General features: G+C 36.9%; 2 protein-coding genes across 2 annotated transcripts in view; one reads left to right on the top strand and one right to left on the bottom strand.

Annotated features, from left to right (window-relative positions):
- The window catches only part of ralgps1 (Ral GEF with PH domain and SH3 binding motif 1), an 86,280-nt gene extending 73,148 nt beyond the window's left edge, over positions 1-13,132 (bottom strand). The window contains exons 1-5 of the mRNA XM_079467755.1: positions 12,825-13,132; positions 7,532-7,619; positions 6,827-6,963; positions 5,116-5,220; positions 4,311-4,361 (exon numbers count right to left, since the gene is read on the bottom strand). Of these exons, the coding sequence (XP_079323881.1) occupies positions 4,311-4,361; positions 5,116-5,220; positions 6,827-6,883 (213 nt within the window). The 5' untranslated portion in view covers positions 6,884-6,963; positions 7,532-7,619; positions 12,825-13,132. The remainder of the gene's footprint in view (positions 1-4,310; positions 4,362-5,115; positions 5,221-6,826; positions 6,964-7,531; positions 7,620-12,824) is intronic.
- Positions 9,344-10,078, top strand: LOC306900809 (uncharacterized protein; the record flags this gene model as incomplete). Its single annotated transcript, XM_079468122.1, has 1 exon — positions 9,344-10,078. The coding sequence occupies one exon, from the start codon at positions 9,344-9,346 to the stop codon at positions 10,076-10,078; it is 735 nt and encodes a 244-aa protein (XP_079324248.1).
- Positions 13,133-18,159: the final 5,027 nt, after the last annotated feature.

Raw genomic sequence — 18,159 nt, 5'->3', positions numbered from 1 at the left:
CAAAGCTGTTGGATTTCTACAAAGTGTGTTATATAGGCTACTGTAAAAGATGCAAAGGTAAAGGGTAAAAGGTCTTTAAAACATTGTGTTGTGTGAGGAACAATAAATAAGATGTGCACCTTGATTTATGACACAAGCTACAAAGAAAGAGATGACATTTAGTATTTGACACATCTGTCTGTTTCCTCATTGGCACATGAGAGGGTTCAAAGCCTCCTCAGGTTCACAAAAGCAATGGATCCTAAAGTTTTACAGCATCGTTCAGACACATGGAAACATTTGAGGGTTATTTCTGTTTCCACATGGGCTCGGTAAGTGGAGTTTCCACGTGAATGTGCAGCTCAGTGGGTGTACAAATATCTGTCTGTTTGCTAAGTCATCATTTTAAGACGCACATTTTCTTGGACCCGAGTGGATGTTACAGTTCAACCACTTTGACAAAGTAAGGGCTCTTGTTTGGCGATAGCTGATACATCTGATACAAAAGTTGTATTGGTTCAGGGCGGGACGTTTTAAGTTAAAAAAGTTATAGTATATTTTTATAGGCTGAAGTGTACATAAAGCCCTTGTCTCTCAAAGGAAATCAAAAATCATGCCACCACATCATATAAAGGGAAACTGCCCTGTCATGTTCCTCAAACAGCATTAAAGTTCACCAATTCACACATGTCATTCAAGATATTTTTTCTGTGGAACACAAAAGAAGATATTTTGAGAAAAGTCTCCGTGGTTTTGTGTTCAGAATATGGAAATCAATGGGGACCAGTGTTGTTCGCTTACCAAAATTCTTCAAAATATCTTCTTTTGTGTTCTGCAGATCAAAGTCATGCAGGTTTGGAATGACATGAGAAGGAATCAATTATAAAAGAATTTCCATTTTTAGGTGAACTATCCATTTGACAGTTGAATGATTGTTCAAGACCTACATCTGAAATCTATTCATTCAAATGTCCGTGTCAACTTCATCTTCTTTTAGAAATCCACAAAATCTTTGAAGCACGCTATTGAAATACTGATGAATGAACATATGTGGTCAAAACCAAAATGTTCCTATATATTCATGTTCCACAGACGAGTGAAACTTACAGGCGTCTCAACAATAACAAAACCTCTTCATTGTCAAAGATGTCGGGGGTTGGAAAAACTGATTCTGAGTCCTGAATTAGTGGCTGGGGAACTCAGCGTTTTTTAAATTAGCTCTTTTCCAGCAGGAGCCCCTCTACTGTAGCCAAATGAATTCAATGTGTTTCAAACGGTGGCCGTCTTGAAAAAAGACACAGTGGACGTTTTATATATATATATATATTCACAAAATCAATAAACCAAGTAATTTATGTGTGTAGACAGATACTCCACTCCAATGCAAACATGTCAACAGAAATGGGAGGACAGTATTCATCTTGTTCTACGCGCTTACAATGATTTTTCCTGAACACCGTTTTTAACCACTCAAAAAAGGACATTGGCACACTTGGAGTACAAGCAGATAAACATGACAGCACTGAAGCTGTGGAGAAACCTCTTTGTCACTTGTGACCGATTGGTCTCCGGGGGAAAGAAGGATGCAAATACAGCATTCCCGTTTCCTACACCGTATCCAATAACACCAGGTGTCATTAAACAGAACATCACACCGAAAAACTCAGTAACCTATATGGAGATGCAGAGAATAGTAAACTAACATTTACAGTTACGATTAAAGTAGCCCTCTATTTTTAGAAAACGAATCAGGTGGTCTTGATAAGAAAGTACATTCAATATAATACAATTGCATTATACGCATGTATCTGTTCTACTTTGCAAATGGTGTAAAAGCTGGCAATAAATTTTGATTCTTCTAGTGTAAAAGTGCATTTTTAAAGAAAATGTCATTTATATCATTATTATTCAATTATGTCATTATTTACTCATTCCCAGGTGATCCAAACCAGTACAGACTTTCTTTGTTATGTCATGATGGTCCGCACAATTTTACGGTGAAATTGTTTTACTGTGAAATTGCAGTATTGGGGAAATGCTCAGTGAGGCACAGATACTTTTTTTACTCAGACTCTAAAAGTGTGTCATAATTTACTGAATTTACCAATTCTGATATCTATTATTCAATATCTATTATTTACTTTTGTGTTCCGATGAAGAATGTAATACAGGTTAAAAAACGGCATTCCCTCTGGATGAAAGAAATGTTATTTCAGGGTAAACTGTTCTTTTAAAGGAATGAAAATGAAAATTACTCCATTTATTCAACCTCATGCCATCGTAAGTGTTTATGACCGACGACAAGCCGAAAACATTATTCTGCCTCTTCCTTGAATTGTAATGGCATTGGATTGAACCCCATTTCATCCCAAGGTTAAAAAATGTCCTTTGAGGCCAATCGTGATTAATTGCATCCAGAATAGAAGTTTGTACCTTTACTTTTTACTTATCATAAAAACATACACACATGCATATATTTAAGAAAAATAATAAATTATAAACCTTCATAATTTCAATTATTGTTAAATATAAATAAATACATGTAAATGTTTCCTAAATGTGTATGTTAATGTGTTTTTCTAAATACAAAATGATTATGCACAGTACACAGACATATCTTATGTAAACACAAACTCTCCACAGTTTCAACAATCCAGACCCTTTTAAATGAATGGTAAATCCATTTGCTCATGTCTTTTAAAAAAGACACAGATTCATACCAAGGTCAACATAATGGGAACAGAATATTCCAGACTTCAGCGTTTCGAGGACTTGTGTAGGACCCGTTGCCAAACATATTGCCAGGCAATTCTCTGCAGAAGAATTACACCATCACCCGGCAGCCTGGAGAACCCAGAGAAAGCCAGGCTAATATTTATTCGAGATGAAACTGAGACACGATTTTCTCACCCTACAAAATATGTAACATCTTGTAAAAAATATTGTTAAGATTTTCGTAGAACATTTCTATTCTCTTCCTTTAGAAATGTATATTTCTATAATGCTTTATACGTACCTTTTAGAATTACATGGGGCTTTCTCGTTGGTTTACTATAGAGCTGATGTTCAAAATGCATGAAAACTAACCAAGATGCTCATGTACTTAAAGCCCCAGTGAAATAAAAATGAAGGTTTTGTGGTATGTGCGCAAAAAAAATCTAGAAATTCCATGACTTCACGCTACACTTCAGCCTCTCGTCAAAGTTCTCATCCAATCAAATCTGCTTTAGAATCTGAAGAGTCCCGCCTCTTCACTATGAGAGCTGTAGAATCAATTGTTCGCACATTTATTATGTCCTACATGGTGAATGGGATGGGGGATGATCCAGACAGTGTAACCAATAAGATTAAAGACTTTATTCCATGCTAGTGTCACATGATCCTTGTTCGTTCGCATAATACATTTTCGTCATCAGAAGAGTCCACACACCCCGTCCATGCGCAGCCCAAGTTGAGACCGCGGACGAAACACGTACAACGGAACTTTTCAAGAGATCCCTAGGTAGAAATATACACTGAAAATGTATGGTGTGCAGTTGTTGAAGAAGACCAACCCAAAAAACAACACGTCGAAGCATTTATATAATTCAAGCAAAAGAAAGTAAAAAGATGTGTTCAGGGTGGCTAATTGTTATCTCTGTTGTCTGCAATGGTTGAGCCACACTTCTATCATTAATTTGCATAATCTAATTTCGAGCATGTTTTGGAAATCTTTATTACATTTCACTAAACTGTGTTAACTATGAAATACCATTGCAAACCTAACTGCATTATTGATGGAAAAACTCTTCATCTTAACCATCCTCCTGTAAAGAAAGTACTGAAATGCCTGTTACTCAAAGCAGAGAATAAGCTCGGGGGAATGTAATGGAATAATTTAGAGCAAGATGTTGTGGCTATTACGTTCTGACAGAATTGTGTGTGTTATTAATGCACAGTTGTAGTGAAAGCTGCCACATCACGTTACTCTCTAGCACCAAAGAGCACATGAGATCAGTTTATAGCTGCGGTACTTCAATATTGCTGTGTGTGTGTCTTCTGAATCCTATGGTCTGGATAGTGGACAAGCCACGAAAAACTTAAAATATGTATGGGAGAACGGGGCTAGTTGTCACATACTGCAGTCAATGTATTACACATGGTTTTTGAAGACTTACTGAGTCTCTGTAGTGCATGCTTTAAACTCTTAACTTTTAAAATAGATCTTGAATATCTCCCTGTTATTAGGAAAACAGCCAGGAAAGTTTATATAAGTTTATAGCAGAGCATGTTGTTACTGCAGTTGGACTTGGTTCCTGAGATACATCAAATGTGGCAACAGTCTGTATTACCTCAGGCTGTATTGCTTTGAATACAGGAGCATCCATCAAAGTGATCTGACTCTGCAAAGAAAAACATTACACTGTTAAACATTTTACAAGAGCACTATTCACTTCTTTGGCTAAATGTTTGTATTTTTGCAATGGAAAAAGTTACATATTGCATATTGACAGGGGTTCCGTCCAATCAGGAGTAACTACCCCGGTCACACAAAAGCCTTACCTTTTCCGGTTTGACCGATTTGTCGTTGTGTTTTCTGACTTGTTATTTTGTTTTTCCGGAATTGTTGTTGTGCTTTATGGTTTGTTAATGTGTTTTCAGATTTGGTGTTGCGTTTTCAGATTTGTAATTGTGATTCAGGATTAGTTTTTTGGCTTTTAGATTTGTTGTTTGTCTTGCGATTTGTTGGTTTGTTTGGCACTTTACGGCTTCCGTACTTCTGGCCTAAAAATACTCTCCCTTAATGGAGCAATGTGGAGATTTTAGTGGCGTCTAGGGGTGAGTTTGCAAATTGCAACCAACAGCTAACTCCACCCCTCCATTTAGATGCACTATGCTGGCTGTTGTTACATTTTCGCTTCATTATCCAGAGATAAGGCATTTACGAACATGCTCTGTAGAGGAATTTGTCCGTTTAGGGCAACTATAGAAACAACATGGTGAATTTCATGCAAAGGGAACCCACGGTGTATGTAGATAGTTCATTCTAAGGTAATAAAAACATAACGCTTAATTATGTAAGATCTAAAACCTCTGAAGACATAGTTATGTACATTACATTGCATTTCAGTCAATAGATCCTCATCTTGTACTCACAGCAAACTCCTCAGGTGTCACTTTGAGCATGTCAAACACCACCGCGTCAAAACTCTTAGCAGAGTCCAAGCTCCGTCCATCCAGAGACTCTGAACTGCTGCTGTCCTGCAGACAGAAGAACCAACACAGCAGAGATAAACTGGACATTTTAGCAGTCCTTCATACACCTATAAAAGCCATATGGGCCAAAATCCACAGCCAGTTCAGCTCTAACTGTGTGCATACTGAACCAGTTTCATTACAGCTGCCTGAATGATTTTATTCCATTTGTTATTCAACACAGATGTAAAAGTGGACGAGAACGCAGCCGTATCACTTCCGTTATTTTATTAACAGGCGATATGCCAAAGCAGCCCGTAATGTTATTAAAGTCAGACCAAAACAGACCACATAACAAAGACAGAATAGGAAGAAATAGTGACTATAAAAAGGATACAGTTTCAGACAGATCCTTTGAAGTTTCTGATTGCATGGAGTATGTTATCTATTTATAAACTCTTAGCTTAAAACTCATGTCAAGTCAAGTCAATTAATCTTTATTAATATAGCGCTTTTTACAATTTTCATGGTTACAAAGCAGCTGTACAAGAAAATATTGACTATAAGCAAAACATATAAGTGTTATGCAAGTGTAAACACAGGTCCAATATCAGAGAGACAATAAATTCCTATATGCAGTGTTAATTCAATAAAACTATAAAATTCTAGCAGCCCCCCGGCCAGGCACATAGTGTAAAACCGTATGCAAACGGTGACGAGGAACCCAAAATTCCATTGGAGGAGAAAAAAAACCTCAAAGGGAAACCAGGTCTAACAAGGGGATTCCAGTTCCCCTCTGGCAAAAGCTGCAGCCTCTGCACAAGCTCGAAACCGCTTGCAAAACAAGGCAAAATAAAATAATTATTATTAATAATCTAATTGCGGCTGAAATTTTGTAGAGTCGCCACGTCCTTTGTCCAGCTCTATCATCACAGATTCATGTGAATCTTGTCTTCCCTGTAATTGGTAGAAGTCTCAATTCTGCCTTTATAGAAGGTCAGTAGTGTTCAGTTTAATAGCATTGATATCATAGATACACAGTCTCTGTGTTTATGGGACAGTTCACATTTATTCACTCTCGAATTGTTCCAAATTTGTATAAATGTCTTTGTTCTATTGAACTCAGAGAAATATTTTGAAGAATTCCTATAACCAGACAGTTCTTGACCATCACTGACTACCATAGTAGGAAAAATGACAACGGCAGTCAAAAGTGCCCCAGAACTTTTTACCTCCCTAAATTCTTTAAAATATCTTATTTTGTGTTTAAAAGAACAAGAAAGGTATAAAGCATTTCCTACTGTTCCTTTAAACAATACTGTGCCATCAGCAAGCAAAAAACATGTGATAACCTCAAAGCTGTATTATACAGTCTTTGAAAAGACTCAACAGCGCCCCCTGCCCCCACACCTTCTATAATACAAAATGTATATAGTTGGCAGTTATGCATCTGGTGCATCTTCATATTTATTAGAGACTAAAATCCTAGGATGTGACAACTGAATGGTTATGAGTGTAATAATAGCTTCTGTTGGATGATTTAGCATGTTTTCAACTGTTAAGGGTTCATGCTTAACAGTTCTTGACATTAAGTTCAATAAAATGTGCACCTTGTAAGTTGCCAAATGTTAATAAATATTATAAAATATGCACGTGGGATGTGTTTGAATACCTGTGTGTGGCCAGAGGTGATGCTGACGCTGACAGGGAGCCCATTCCTCCTGTACATGCTCTCAGCCTGTAGAGAAGATCCAGATCACAGTCAACCTCAGCTGCTCACCACCACCACACACAACCTCTCAGCCATCCCTGAAACGGACACAAACACATTCAACAAGTCTACGCCATTTTCATAATAATGTGATTGGACATTAGGAAAGATGTAGGCTTATTAAACCTATAGAACACAAAGTAGGATAAAGATTGAGGATGTCAAAGAATTGAATAATTAATTTCTGCATCTAGACAGCTTCAGTTTTTCAACAATTATCACCAAATGCTTTAAAAGTGACAATTTCACTAACATAAAAAACGGCTCCATGATGATATCCACTATTATATGCGTTAAAAGCAAGTTAACAAAAAAAAACTTCAACGCTTAAAATAGCCAGAAGAGGGAGGTATTCGCCACAACTTCGCCCTCTCTTTTATCTATAGGTCCTAAATGTAGCTTCTCATATGTCCTATTTTTAGCCTGCTAGGCATTTCTTGTTTAAATGAGCCAATGAGACATATTCGATTGAAATGAATTGTGGTTGGCTGCATTACATGTCAGCAAAAGGGTATCTCACTGTGTAAGTCAAAGGTTTGTCTGTGTAGGACTTATAGACAACAAGCAACAATAATACAGAAGAATAATACGCAGAGATTTTCGTACCCATTCTGTTATGCCAGATCTTTCACATGGCTAAAATGTGTGTGACGGGGTTGATAAGGAGGCCATTCCAATCTGTGGTCCTGTAATACTGTAATACAGAAAGAGAAAACAAAATAACAATGTTATTGTGAGCTTAATAAATGTTTTATTATTCTTTATGATTGTAGAAGCCATCAATGGAACATTAAACATTAAGTTCCTTTTGTCTAATCAAGGTTGGTTTCTTAAATTTCATGACTTTTTACAGAACAATTAAAACAAATGCGTTGTTCATTTCAAACCTGTATGAGAAGAAATTTTGAAGACAACGGCGGTACTCATTCACATCTATTGTATGGACATAAAGACCGATGTTAGTAAATGGGTAACTCCATCATTCGGTTACCAACATTGTTCAAAATATATTCTTTCTGCAGAAAAAAGAATGTCATACAGGTTTGAAACAGAGGTTGAGTAAATTATGACAGAATGTTTATTCAGATCTACCATTTAAGTAAGGTGACAAACCTTCACCTCCTACACTTTATTACAGAGTAACCTACCGTGTATGTCTCCTAAGGTGTATGTTAAGACAACAGCGAAGACTTAAAATACACAATAAAACATAAAAAACAAATCTGTATTAATTTACATGCTGATTCTAAAACAAAAGAGCACAACATAGAGTCAACATATTACACGCAGCCTACATTTTGAGAGGACACTGTTGGGTCGTTTTAAAAAAAATAAACACACCACCTGTCTCTTTACATCAGCAGTATTTAACTTCAGTACATTTTCAATATTCAGTCAAAACTCATGAACACTCATGTTTGTTGACCAGGAGCAGACCTGCGTTTCTTTATTTGTCTGCATGGCCTCCTAGTGGCCCACAATATAAATGCACATCACACCAATTGTCCAGACTTCATTTTTGCTTAATGCGTAAATGAATGTATGGGAGAGCAGTAGGTTGCAGTGCATTTCACCATGGCAACAGCAAACCAAAGCAGTAACTACAACACATGCATAGCTGTGAAGCTCATCTTTACTGGGATTACACATTATCAACAACACATACAAGCAAACCGGCAAACTTTTCATTTTCAGGAAAACAGGTAAGAAAAAAATCTTGTATAAAATAATATTTGAAACTCGACAGTCATGCGCATTGTTTTGTTTTGTAAGGAAATGTTTTGATATCATTATCAAAGAATAAGATGAATGTTTAATGGACTTTTTCACATTTCCTGGCTTCTCAGCCATTTCACTGCTTTTAACAAAATAAAAATAAAATACAATAGTCTGATAATGGCAGTCAAAAGAGAGAATGATGTCAAATTTATCGGGACTTCCAAGCAACACCCTCCCAAGTAGCCCAACCGAAGTATAGTGTTATAAACGTAAATAAATATTTTAAAAATGAAAATGATTTTTACAATGCTGGTGACCGTGAAAAAGGATCATACACTCAGCGGGTAAATGATAGATGTTTAATAGATTATAATTCATAGACTAGTGGGAAGTTTGATTATTTATGTCTCCCTATCTCAGCAACTGTCTCTATTTGACAGAAATGTATGCAAATTATAGTATTAACAGTGCGCAGCAGACGATGGGAAAACGATTTTTTAATGATTCATTTCATCTGAATAATGACATTTTTCTCTGTTTTTTTATGCACATCATCATTTTGCAACGCAGTGAATTATCACTCACTCCAGACTTTCTCCCACCAAACGATTCACAAAACATAAAAACGTAATTTTATGAAATAAAAGGGATATTGCGAAACACAGAGCAGACAAAGGCACTCGGGTGCTTCAAAACACCATGCGGGTTCCAGTAAAGATGGAGTATGAGCTAGGGGAGCTGACAGAGGAGCGTCTGAGAGAAATGGGTGCCCGCTGTGTTGGAGAAACCTTAGACATGGAGTACTATTACGATACTGAGAGCTTCCAGCTGGCTTCTACACAGACCTGGTTAAATCAGCATGAGGGCAAGTGGGGGCTGATCCTGGCACAGGCACAAGACATCACTCCATCTGAATCCGAAGAGACCAAAAAGTCTGAAGAGCAGAAAAGCAACATGGCTGCCTCATCATCTCAGGAAAGAGAACAACCAGGCAGTCATCCTGAAAAAAGATCTACAGCTGACAGTGAGAATCTCACATCCAAAAGGGAAGTTCAGAGTAAATCCTCAGATGATATAGCAGCAGGATCCGCATACACAGAGCTGAATGACCCACGCTCCATAATGATGCACATCACAAAATGTCTACAGCTTCCTCTGACACAAGCTGAAGTACAAAAAATGACTATGAAGAACTTCTTGAGGATGACCCAAATCCAGATTTATGACAGCTGGATGGGGTCCAGGTCAATTAAGTATTCTATGCCTGGAGGCTTCATGTTGGCTTTGGAGAGAAATTACAGAACTCCTACGGTAGCTTCCTCTGTGTTTCTGTCAATGGACGCAGATGTGCTGAACATCAGCAGTGAGCTGGAAAGGATGGACCGGCTGCATAAAGACTTGGGCCTGAAACCAAAGGCAAGCTTACACTCTTAAAAATGGGTGCTTCAAAAGGTTCTTCGATGCCATAGAAGAACCTTTTGGTCCCATAAAGAACCGTTAACATCTGAAGAACCTTTCTGTGTCACAAAAGGTTCTTTGTGGCAATAAAAGGCTCTTCAGATTATAAAAAAGTAAGAAAGAGATGGTTCTTTAAAGAACCTTTGACTGAATGGATATTAATGGCGTCGCTGTGAGGAACCTTTTAAGCACCTTTATTTTTAAGAAGATTTTGTAGTAAACACACATTCTCGCATTAATCTGTGATGCTCACATGGACGTATGAGTTTAACTTTGCCTTGTGTTACTTCCTGTAGGTTTTCACTGTTTTCCTATAAAAGTGGGAATAAAGGAAATAATGAAAATAAATTTAACATAAAATGAAATCAATCGTTTCTGGTAGTCCAATGGCAGTAATCCGATCCAGTAATAGAACGCAATTATCGGCGGATCGTGATCTGCAGTCCCTCTGGGGATTACAGCAGTCCAGATTGACTAGATTGCATTTGGCAGGATGAACAGATTTCCAAATATTTTGATCACAAACACACTTACTCTTGTCTTTTTAGTGCACATGTATGTGAAGATACAGGTTGCAGTGTAAGTGTTAACAGTCATAGTAGAAGTCATGAGCTCTGTTCGCCATTTCTCTACAAAAGAAAAATAAACTGTCCAGTTTGTTTTTGTTCCCTCGACCCACAGGTGAGATTCTACTCCATTTCATTTCTGAGACAGATTCAGTCCAAGCACAGTCTGCTGAGACATCCACCGTTTCTATGGCAACAGAAAGAGCAAATGTTTTTATATTTTTGTACATGCACAACTCTAAAGGCCGAGCAATCTGAAACCAAAATTCTGCCACATTAGACATTGGACAACATTATAAATTTATATTTTTTCAGTATTCATGTATTCTTGGTATAGCACAGGCACTGCCGGCAGCGAAGCTACAGAAAGCCAGCCGAAAAGTCTAAATAGTATAAGCATCACAAAACAATTAGAAGACAAGGGTTAATTCTAGAAAAAAAGAACGAACAAGCTCGGAGCCCTCTACCCGGACAGCACGCCAAAAACGCTTACCCAAAAGCTTACACCATTATCTGCATAGGCGAACTTGTGAACTTTAATACTGAATCTATTTATTTCCCATACTGACACAAAGAAGTGCTGTTAAACAACACACACATTTGTTCAGGTTGCTTACAAACATCCTTCAAAATATCTTTCTCTGTTTTAATCAAACAAAAAAATGTAGACAGATTTGGACAAACTTGATTATAAGTAAAGATGACAGAATATTCATTTTTGAGTGTCTACTACTGACCAACAAATTCTATAGACCAGTGGCAGTGACACACATAATCTGATAAAACAGATTTGTGTAGATGTTACACCAAGCACGGACCACTGTGCGGCACATGCTGCCACATAATCACTATGTAAATCTAGCAGGGTTCTGCAGGATCAACAACACAACCATAAACTAAACAAACACACATTATTTAGTGGGTCAGTGAAGCGTTCCTATGCAGGTGTGGTGCTGGAAAGCAAATGTATTCTTTACACAGACAGGTCGACTTTTTAAAGCAAATTTCATACTGCTATCAACCATAATTTTCAGCATTAAAAATAATGCTGCATCAGGATATACTGTAAAAGGAAGACGTTGTACATAGCAAAACAGCCTACTCTTAAAATAGTAAATAGGACTCCTCAATAACAATAAAAAAATCACTTAAAATTTTTAAATCTTTAAAGAATATATGTACTGCCGACAGTTTCACAACAGTTCAAAGTGATAGTTCACCCAAAAAGTGATGTTCTGTCTAAGAAAGAAAGTCATGAAGGTTCCAAATGACAAAGGGTGAGTAAGTGATGACAGAATTCCTGGGTGAACTATCACCTTAACAAGTGAAACAACTTTCTATACACAATGCAAAAGACTTCTCGCAGATGAAATATTACTCAGACATATGCTGATGTGTAACATAATTTATCTCATAATAAATGATAAATATACAGAATCCCACTAATGTCCATTTTACACAACTTTTCAACACGAGGAATGCATATTGAATAACCCTTTAAATGTCTAAACAGATTGCTCCAGTCTGTATCTCTGAAGCATCAATAATATACATGCTCTCTCAATGTGAACAAATCCCAGACACAGCAACTTCACAGCAATGTAGCCAATTTACATTACAAACATAATCCCAATATCTGCAAAAAAACAACAAAATGTACTTTGTTTATGTGTGTTAATGAGAAATGCACGCAAATGTCAGACCATTTTTATTTAGATTGTTATAAACACGTCATTAAAAACATTAAAAGGCCATTCTGGTAAAGTATATTCTTGATCTATATAATATATAGCGAAGGCGATGGCTATGACAGTGCCGACATAACAGACAGACGACGTATCTGAATATTGATGAGCAGAGCCACCAGCACCACATCATCAACACTGCATCACAAATCAAACCATATTTAAATCTGAAAATGGTTGAACACCGATCTATATTCTTTGACAAAACATTATAAAACACTGCAAATACACAATACAGTGGTTAAAGGCAATGGCGCATGTATTATCATGACAGTGTGGCAAACCGCCGGGCAGACGCAGACGACCCCCCGTGACGCAACTCATCTCTGCTGCTGTTTTTGTGGCCATTTGTGGTCTTAGTCTTATTGCACTTATGCACGAGCATCGATGTCAACAATAGGTTCAACTCACCTGTGAATGTAAATACAGCTGCGTCCTCGCCCGCACTGAAGATGCACGCGCCAGTCTATGCCAGTCTTATTTCTCTGTGCTGCAGCACGACTCAACGGACAAAATTACAAATTTCGATGTTTACAGTCTCATCCGATGACCGCGGACTTTTTGAAACCCGTGTCTGGGGCAATTTTCAGATTTCATCCGACAGTGCCAGCGGTGTGTTTTGAGTAGGCATGATGACGGGCATTGAGCGCAGTCCCGATGCGTAGGCACGATGTTACCGGATGGTGGAGACGCGAGTCATTTGCCAACAGCTGGGAATCAGCATCCGGAAGCGTTGGAGCGCGACACCTTTGATTTACAGACGCATTGACCAATTACGCAGAGTGCAGAAAAATCCAGAGACCGCCTTTATCATGACTAACCAATCATTAATTAGGTCAATGCTGTCGCTCGCATAACGGCTCTAATAAATTCAATTCAATTCAACTTTATTTATATAGCGCTTTTCACAATTTGCATTGTTCCAAAGCAGCTTTACAGGGGAAAAAATAAAAACCCCAAAAAGGGTAAAACACGCTATGGTGTTTTATATAGTAAATTAAATTATTCTAGTAAATAATGTCTAATGTCAGCATCTCCTGGTGGTTTATTTAGCATATGTTGCATTAAGTGAATGCTTGGATGAAAAGATGCGTCTTTAAATATACAATGTAACAGATAGGAGTTCTTTTAAGATAGGCCTACTTGCTAAACTGTATCTTTATACCAGTGATACAAACTATATGACTTTTTTTCCTTAAAATACTTTTGAAAATTTGTTGTGTAGGCTATGGTTTAAATTGTCTTCATTTTGTTATTCAGTACCTTTAATAGCCAATTAATAGCAGTGGAATGGTTTGATTGATTTAAGATTTTTTATGAAAATACTGCATTATTTATTATGCACCTTTTTATTTTTAAGTATGTAATTACGAATGACACTATCGTATAATTACCTCTAGTTATTTAATTTAAAAATAATAATAAAATATTAGACACAAATACTTTTTGAAAAGTGGCGTATATTTACTCACATTGCCAATGTGTTTTTCGTCTTGCTCAGAGCATCATAGAGTTAAAACGGTAATTACAACAGTATACGCCCCATTAAAAACATCATTGCTATTTAATCTTTATTGCTAGACTAATTAATACTACTGCGTTTTCTGTGCACGTGCTCCATCTAGCGGAAAACGGTTATCACAGCACTACCACCGGAGACTGATATCAAATGCATATCTCTTCAAATGTTTTGGGTCACTTAATTATTAATATTTTGCCCACGTTTTAGAACGAAGCCCGTCAATAATACAGTATAATAAAACTGGATTCGTTTTTTCCACGAAAATCACTTTCAGGTTAAGACAAAAACAAATCTGTATTTTGCCAAGAATTAGCAAATATGGACTTTTCAGCTAAGCTGTGGTCTAACCCTGCTGTGTAACAGTATTAATGGAAAATACAGTTGTCTACAAAATTTCAGACATTTAATTATGTGAGAGCAGAAACAAAATTATAATAATATAGTATTTTATACTATTAAAAATGCATCATATGTTTCTCTTCATTGTTAGTTTATTTCAAAATTTTAGCTTTGATACCATAGGACACAAGTCCAGTTTATTTGTCAACTACCCATAAGCCTTCAGGAGTCAAGACAGACTGACACATAGGTCTAACAGTGCCTATTTTTGTTATAATGATATGGTGAGACATGGATATCCAAACAAGAGAGAATTTGCCAAAGGAGCATCTTTATTGTACAAACAAATGCATTTATTATCTATTGACATTTCTTTGTATCATAAAAAAGCAATATACAAGCTTTAAGAATGAAAATAAAAAGCAGCACAGAATGATTATGAGTAACTTGAATAAATATAATTTTATATTTCATGCTATAAAATAAAATTTGTAAATGGCGAGTTAATCGTTACAGCATTAGCGTCAGCTAGCTTCATCTACTTCATAGTTGTATAAAACAGTAGAGTTCTGAGGTTCACAGTTGGGTTGTGAGGTTGTACGTAGAGTGGATGACAGAGTTGGACAGAGTGCTACTTATTTGATAAGAGCTAAAGATCTTCTGTATTCCTCTGCTTGTCTCATGCATTCGGAAGCAAAAACGGAAACATTTCGGTGCATCTTTCCGCACCTATGAGGCAGACTGTTTCTTGGAACCAATGACTGAGGAATTGTTTCCCCACCTGAAGTAAAAGTGCAAGCTTATTTTTGGACATACAAAAAAAACTGCAAATCCAAAATGGCATTTTCTGTATACTAGCAAACCCTGAGTTCTACTTTTGTCTTTTTTTGCCATTTCACGGATACATGAGAACTACTAGCTCACAGCGTTTCAGACTGCTATAAACAAATCGTATATGTTCATGTTCACAAATTTTGGCCAGTTTTCTCTACAGTATTAATGCATGAAGAAGGAAGATCTTTAGCACACACAATGGCAACAAGGTTTCTCTCCCAAAACCCCATATTCGACACAGATACAAAATAAGATTTCCACCCGTGTCAATGAGGTGGTAGATGATCACATTAACACGCACACACACGTGTACTGAAGACAGCCACGAACAGAATGTGGACTATGGTAACCACAAAAACAAGCCACACCTTAGAAGAAGCATTTTTGCCCAACCCGTCCAAATTTTCACAAAAAGGGATATATTCCAAAAATAAAGAAATCCTCTCCTCCTCATGAATGATCTCAACTCCCTGACATCCTGAATACACTCTTTGAGACATAATCCTGCTGCAATCCGAGAGGCAGACACATCAATGGAAAAACTGCTCTTAAAAACATTATTGCTTTTACTTATTACTACACAGTGGAGACATGTTGGAAGTTAATGGAAGATGTCAAGAGTTTCTTTTTGTTCAACATCTCAAAGTTTCTATCAGTGTTCATAAACTACCTGAAGTAAGTATCAATAGTTAAAAAGGATGAGCTGCACAATCAAAAAGTAGTCCACAGCCTATCCTGTAAACACTTCTTTTTTAAATTGTGTACGCCACAAACTGAACTGTATCAATGTGAACTGAATGAATATGAACCTGGGTCAGTTGGCTGAGTATGACGCTATTTCTACAATTCATTAGATCATTTACAAGTGTAAGTTAACCCCATATCACAGATTTAATATCTTTTTGCTTACATTAAAAAAACCCTGACCAGTCGTAAAGCACCATTATGGGGGAACACATCCCAAGCAATATAATATTTGAGGCTTTATGAGTCCCATAAGTTGTGAGTATTACATGGTAAATGAATCCATTATGGAATACAATTTCATTAAAAAAAAATAAGGTATCTTTAAGGTTATTAAGTGCATGCCAGATGAAGTATCACAATAGCTTTAAATGAAAATCACTTTCAAGTTAAGACAAAAACAAATCCGTTTTTTTTGTATTACAATGTGGAGGGCACCATGCAATTCTACCTTAGAAATAAGTGGGCCAGCATGCATTTTCCCAGTACCCCTATAGACAACAAACCATATACATGATACAGATATATTTGCTAACCTGAAAGCGTCATTATTCTGATAAGATTATAGCAAGGCAAAAATCGACAAAAATAAGTACTTTTAAAGAGGAAGCTTCCGTATTTTGAAGCTGTCTGATTGTCCCATTTCATTTCAGCATATTTTCGTGCTGTCGAAACTGCACAATTGTGATTCTAAATCTCTGTTGCTTCATTTGATATCAATGCATATGAATCCCCTACAAATACAATGTCCCGGGTAACCAAAAAAAAAATACAATGATACAGAAAACTTCAACTATAGGAGAACCCTTTTTGCACACAACCATAAATTCATTATTTGTGCAAAAGCCTGATACACACACATTCTCCCTATTTTAATCTCATTCACATAGTCTTGGGCACGGCCACAAAAATGACCTGCAGGGTTGATGTGTGATGTAGCCTTTGTTTCACGGCAAGGCACAGGTTCAATCTCAAACACGAAACAACATTCAATGCCTATTTATCAAAAGCTAAAGGCCAGACTTTACACTTCTCTCAACTCAACAAAACTAGTGTAGTTTTATTAAACAACAGCCAATACATTTCCTCTTTATTGCAGGCAAAACCCTGACAGGTAAATTAGATTTCTGAAAAAGATTTGTTCCAGGGCTTAGTTTTGGTATCTTTCTAGTGCGCTGTGCAGCATCCTTCACAAACCCTTCACATTTTTGGTTTGCTCTTTGGTTAGAGGCCAAAGTCGTGTTCACAATATGTAAGATGAAAGGCCTGGTTCGCAAATCTAACCACATTCGGGGAACAAAGCATCAGGCTTACACTATTTCAAATGATATACGTCATCTCATATAGCAGCGCCAAAGGGTGCTCTGTCAGTAGTATGGACCAGTCCTAATGTGTTCCGCATTAAACTTTCTGGCTCTTGTTAACTGTAACCACAGTTATCACATTTGGCTCGTTGTTGGGCATTAACTGTTCAAAGCTCGAGGAGTTGAAGGCAAAAGCGTTAGGTTGATCTTTGCTCATCTGCTAGAAATATGAGCGTGATAAGATTTCAATGGCACATTATTGTTTCGTTGTTCAGAAATATAAACTAAGAGAAAACACATCAAAGATAGTTTTAAATAAAAAGTGGGAAAAAAGGAAAATGTGTCATTTCTTTAAACTTTTCTCAGGTCTTAAAATAAATCTTCAAGGAATAATTAACTAAAAACTGAAAATTCTGTTATACATACGCCATGTCCAGTGTTTCACATGATGCTAGTTCCAAAAAATAAGTGAATGACTAAAGCTGTCATTCCTTAGCACACTTCCTTTAATGTTCTACAAAACAAAGAATGTCATACGTCTCAATAAATAATAACAGAAGTTTCATTTCTGAGAGAACTATTCCTCTGGGGGACAAATGGGAACGTACTGGGACCCATGATGAAGGAACCATGGGAGGGGGCCCAAGGATACACATTTTGGTCAGACCACATAAAATGTAAGAGCATTTATAACTGAAACAATGATATACGTGTAGTTTTTAAAACAATAAATGAGTAAAAATTGTACAATGCTACACACACATACAAACAAGAAGGAGCACCATAATTTAAGTCATCGTGTACTTCCTGTATTTGAGTTTTTCAGAAACAAGGTGTGACAAGGATTTGTGTTGTTGGGATAATACCGCAGATGCTAAAGTGAACTTAAAGAGGGTGTGTACACTACATCGACCTCACATGAAATCACTTGATTCTGAAAACTGGGCATGTTTAAATCTGTCTGAGCATCAGGAACTATAAATCAAATATACATCAGACAGTT

The sequence above is a fragment of the Barbatula barbatula genome, assembly GCF_947034865.1.
Source record: "Barbatula barbatula genome assembly, chromosome: 11".
Taxonomy (NCBI): Eukaryota; Metazoa; Chordata; class Actinopteri; order Cypriniformes; family Nemacheilidae; genus Barbatula; species Barbatula barbatula.
Note: the sequence above shows the minus strand (reverse complement) of the source record. Positions and strands in the feature narration are given on the sequence as shown.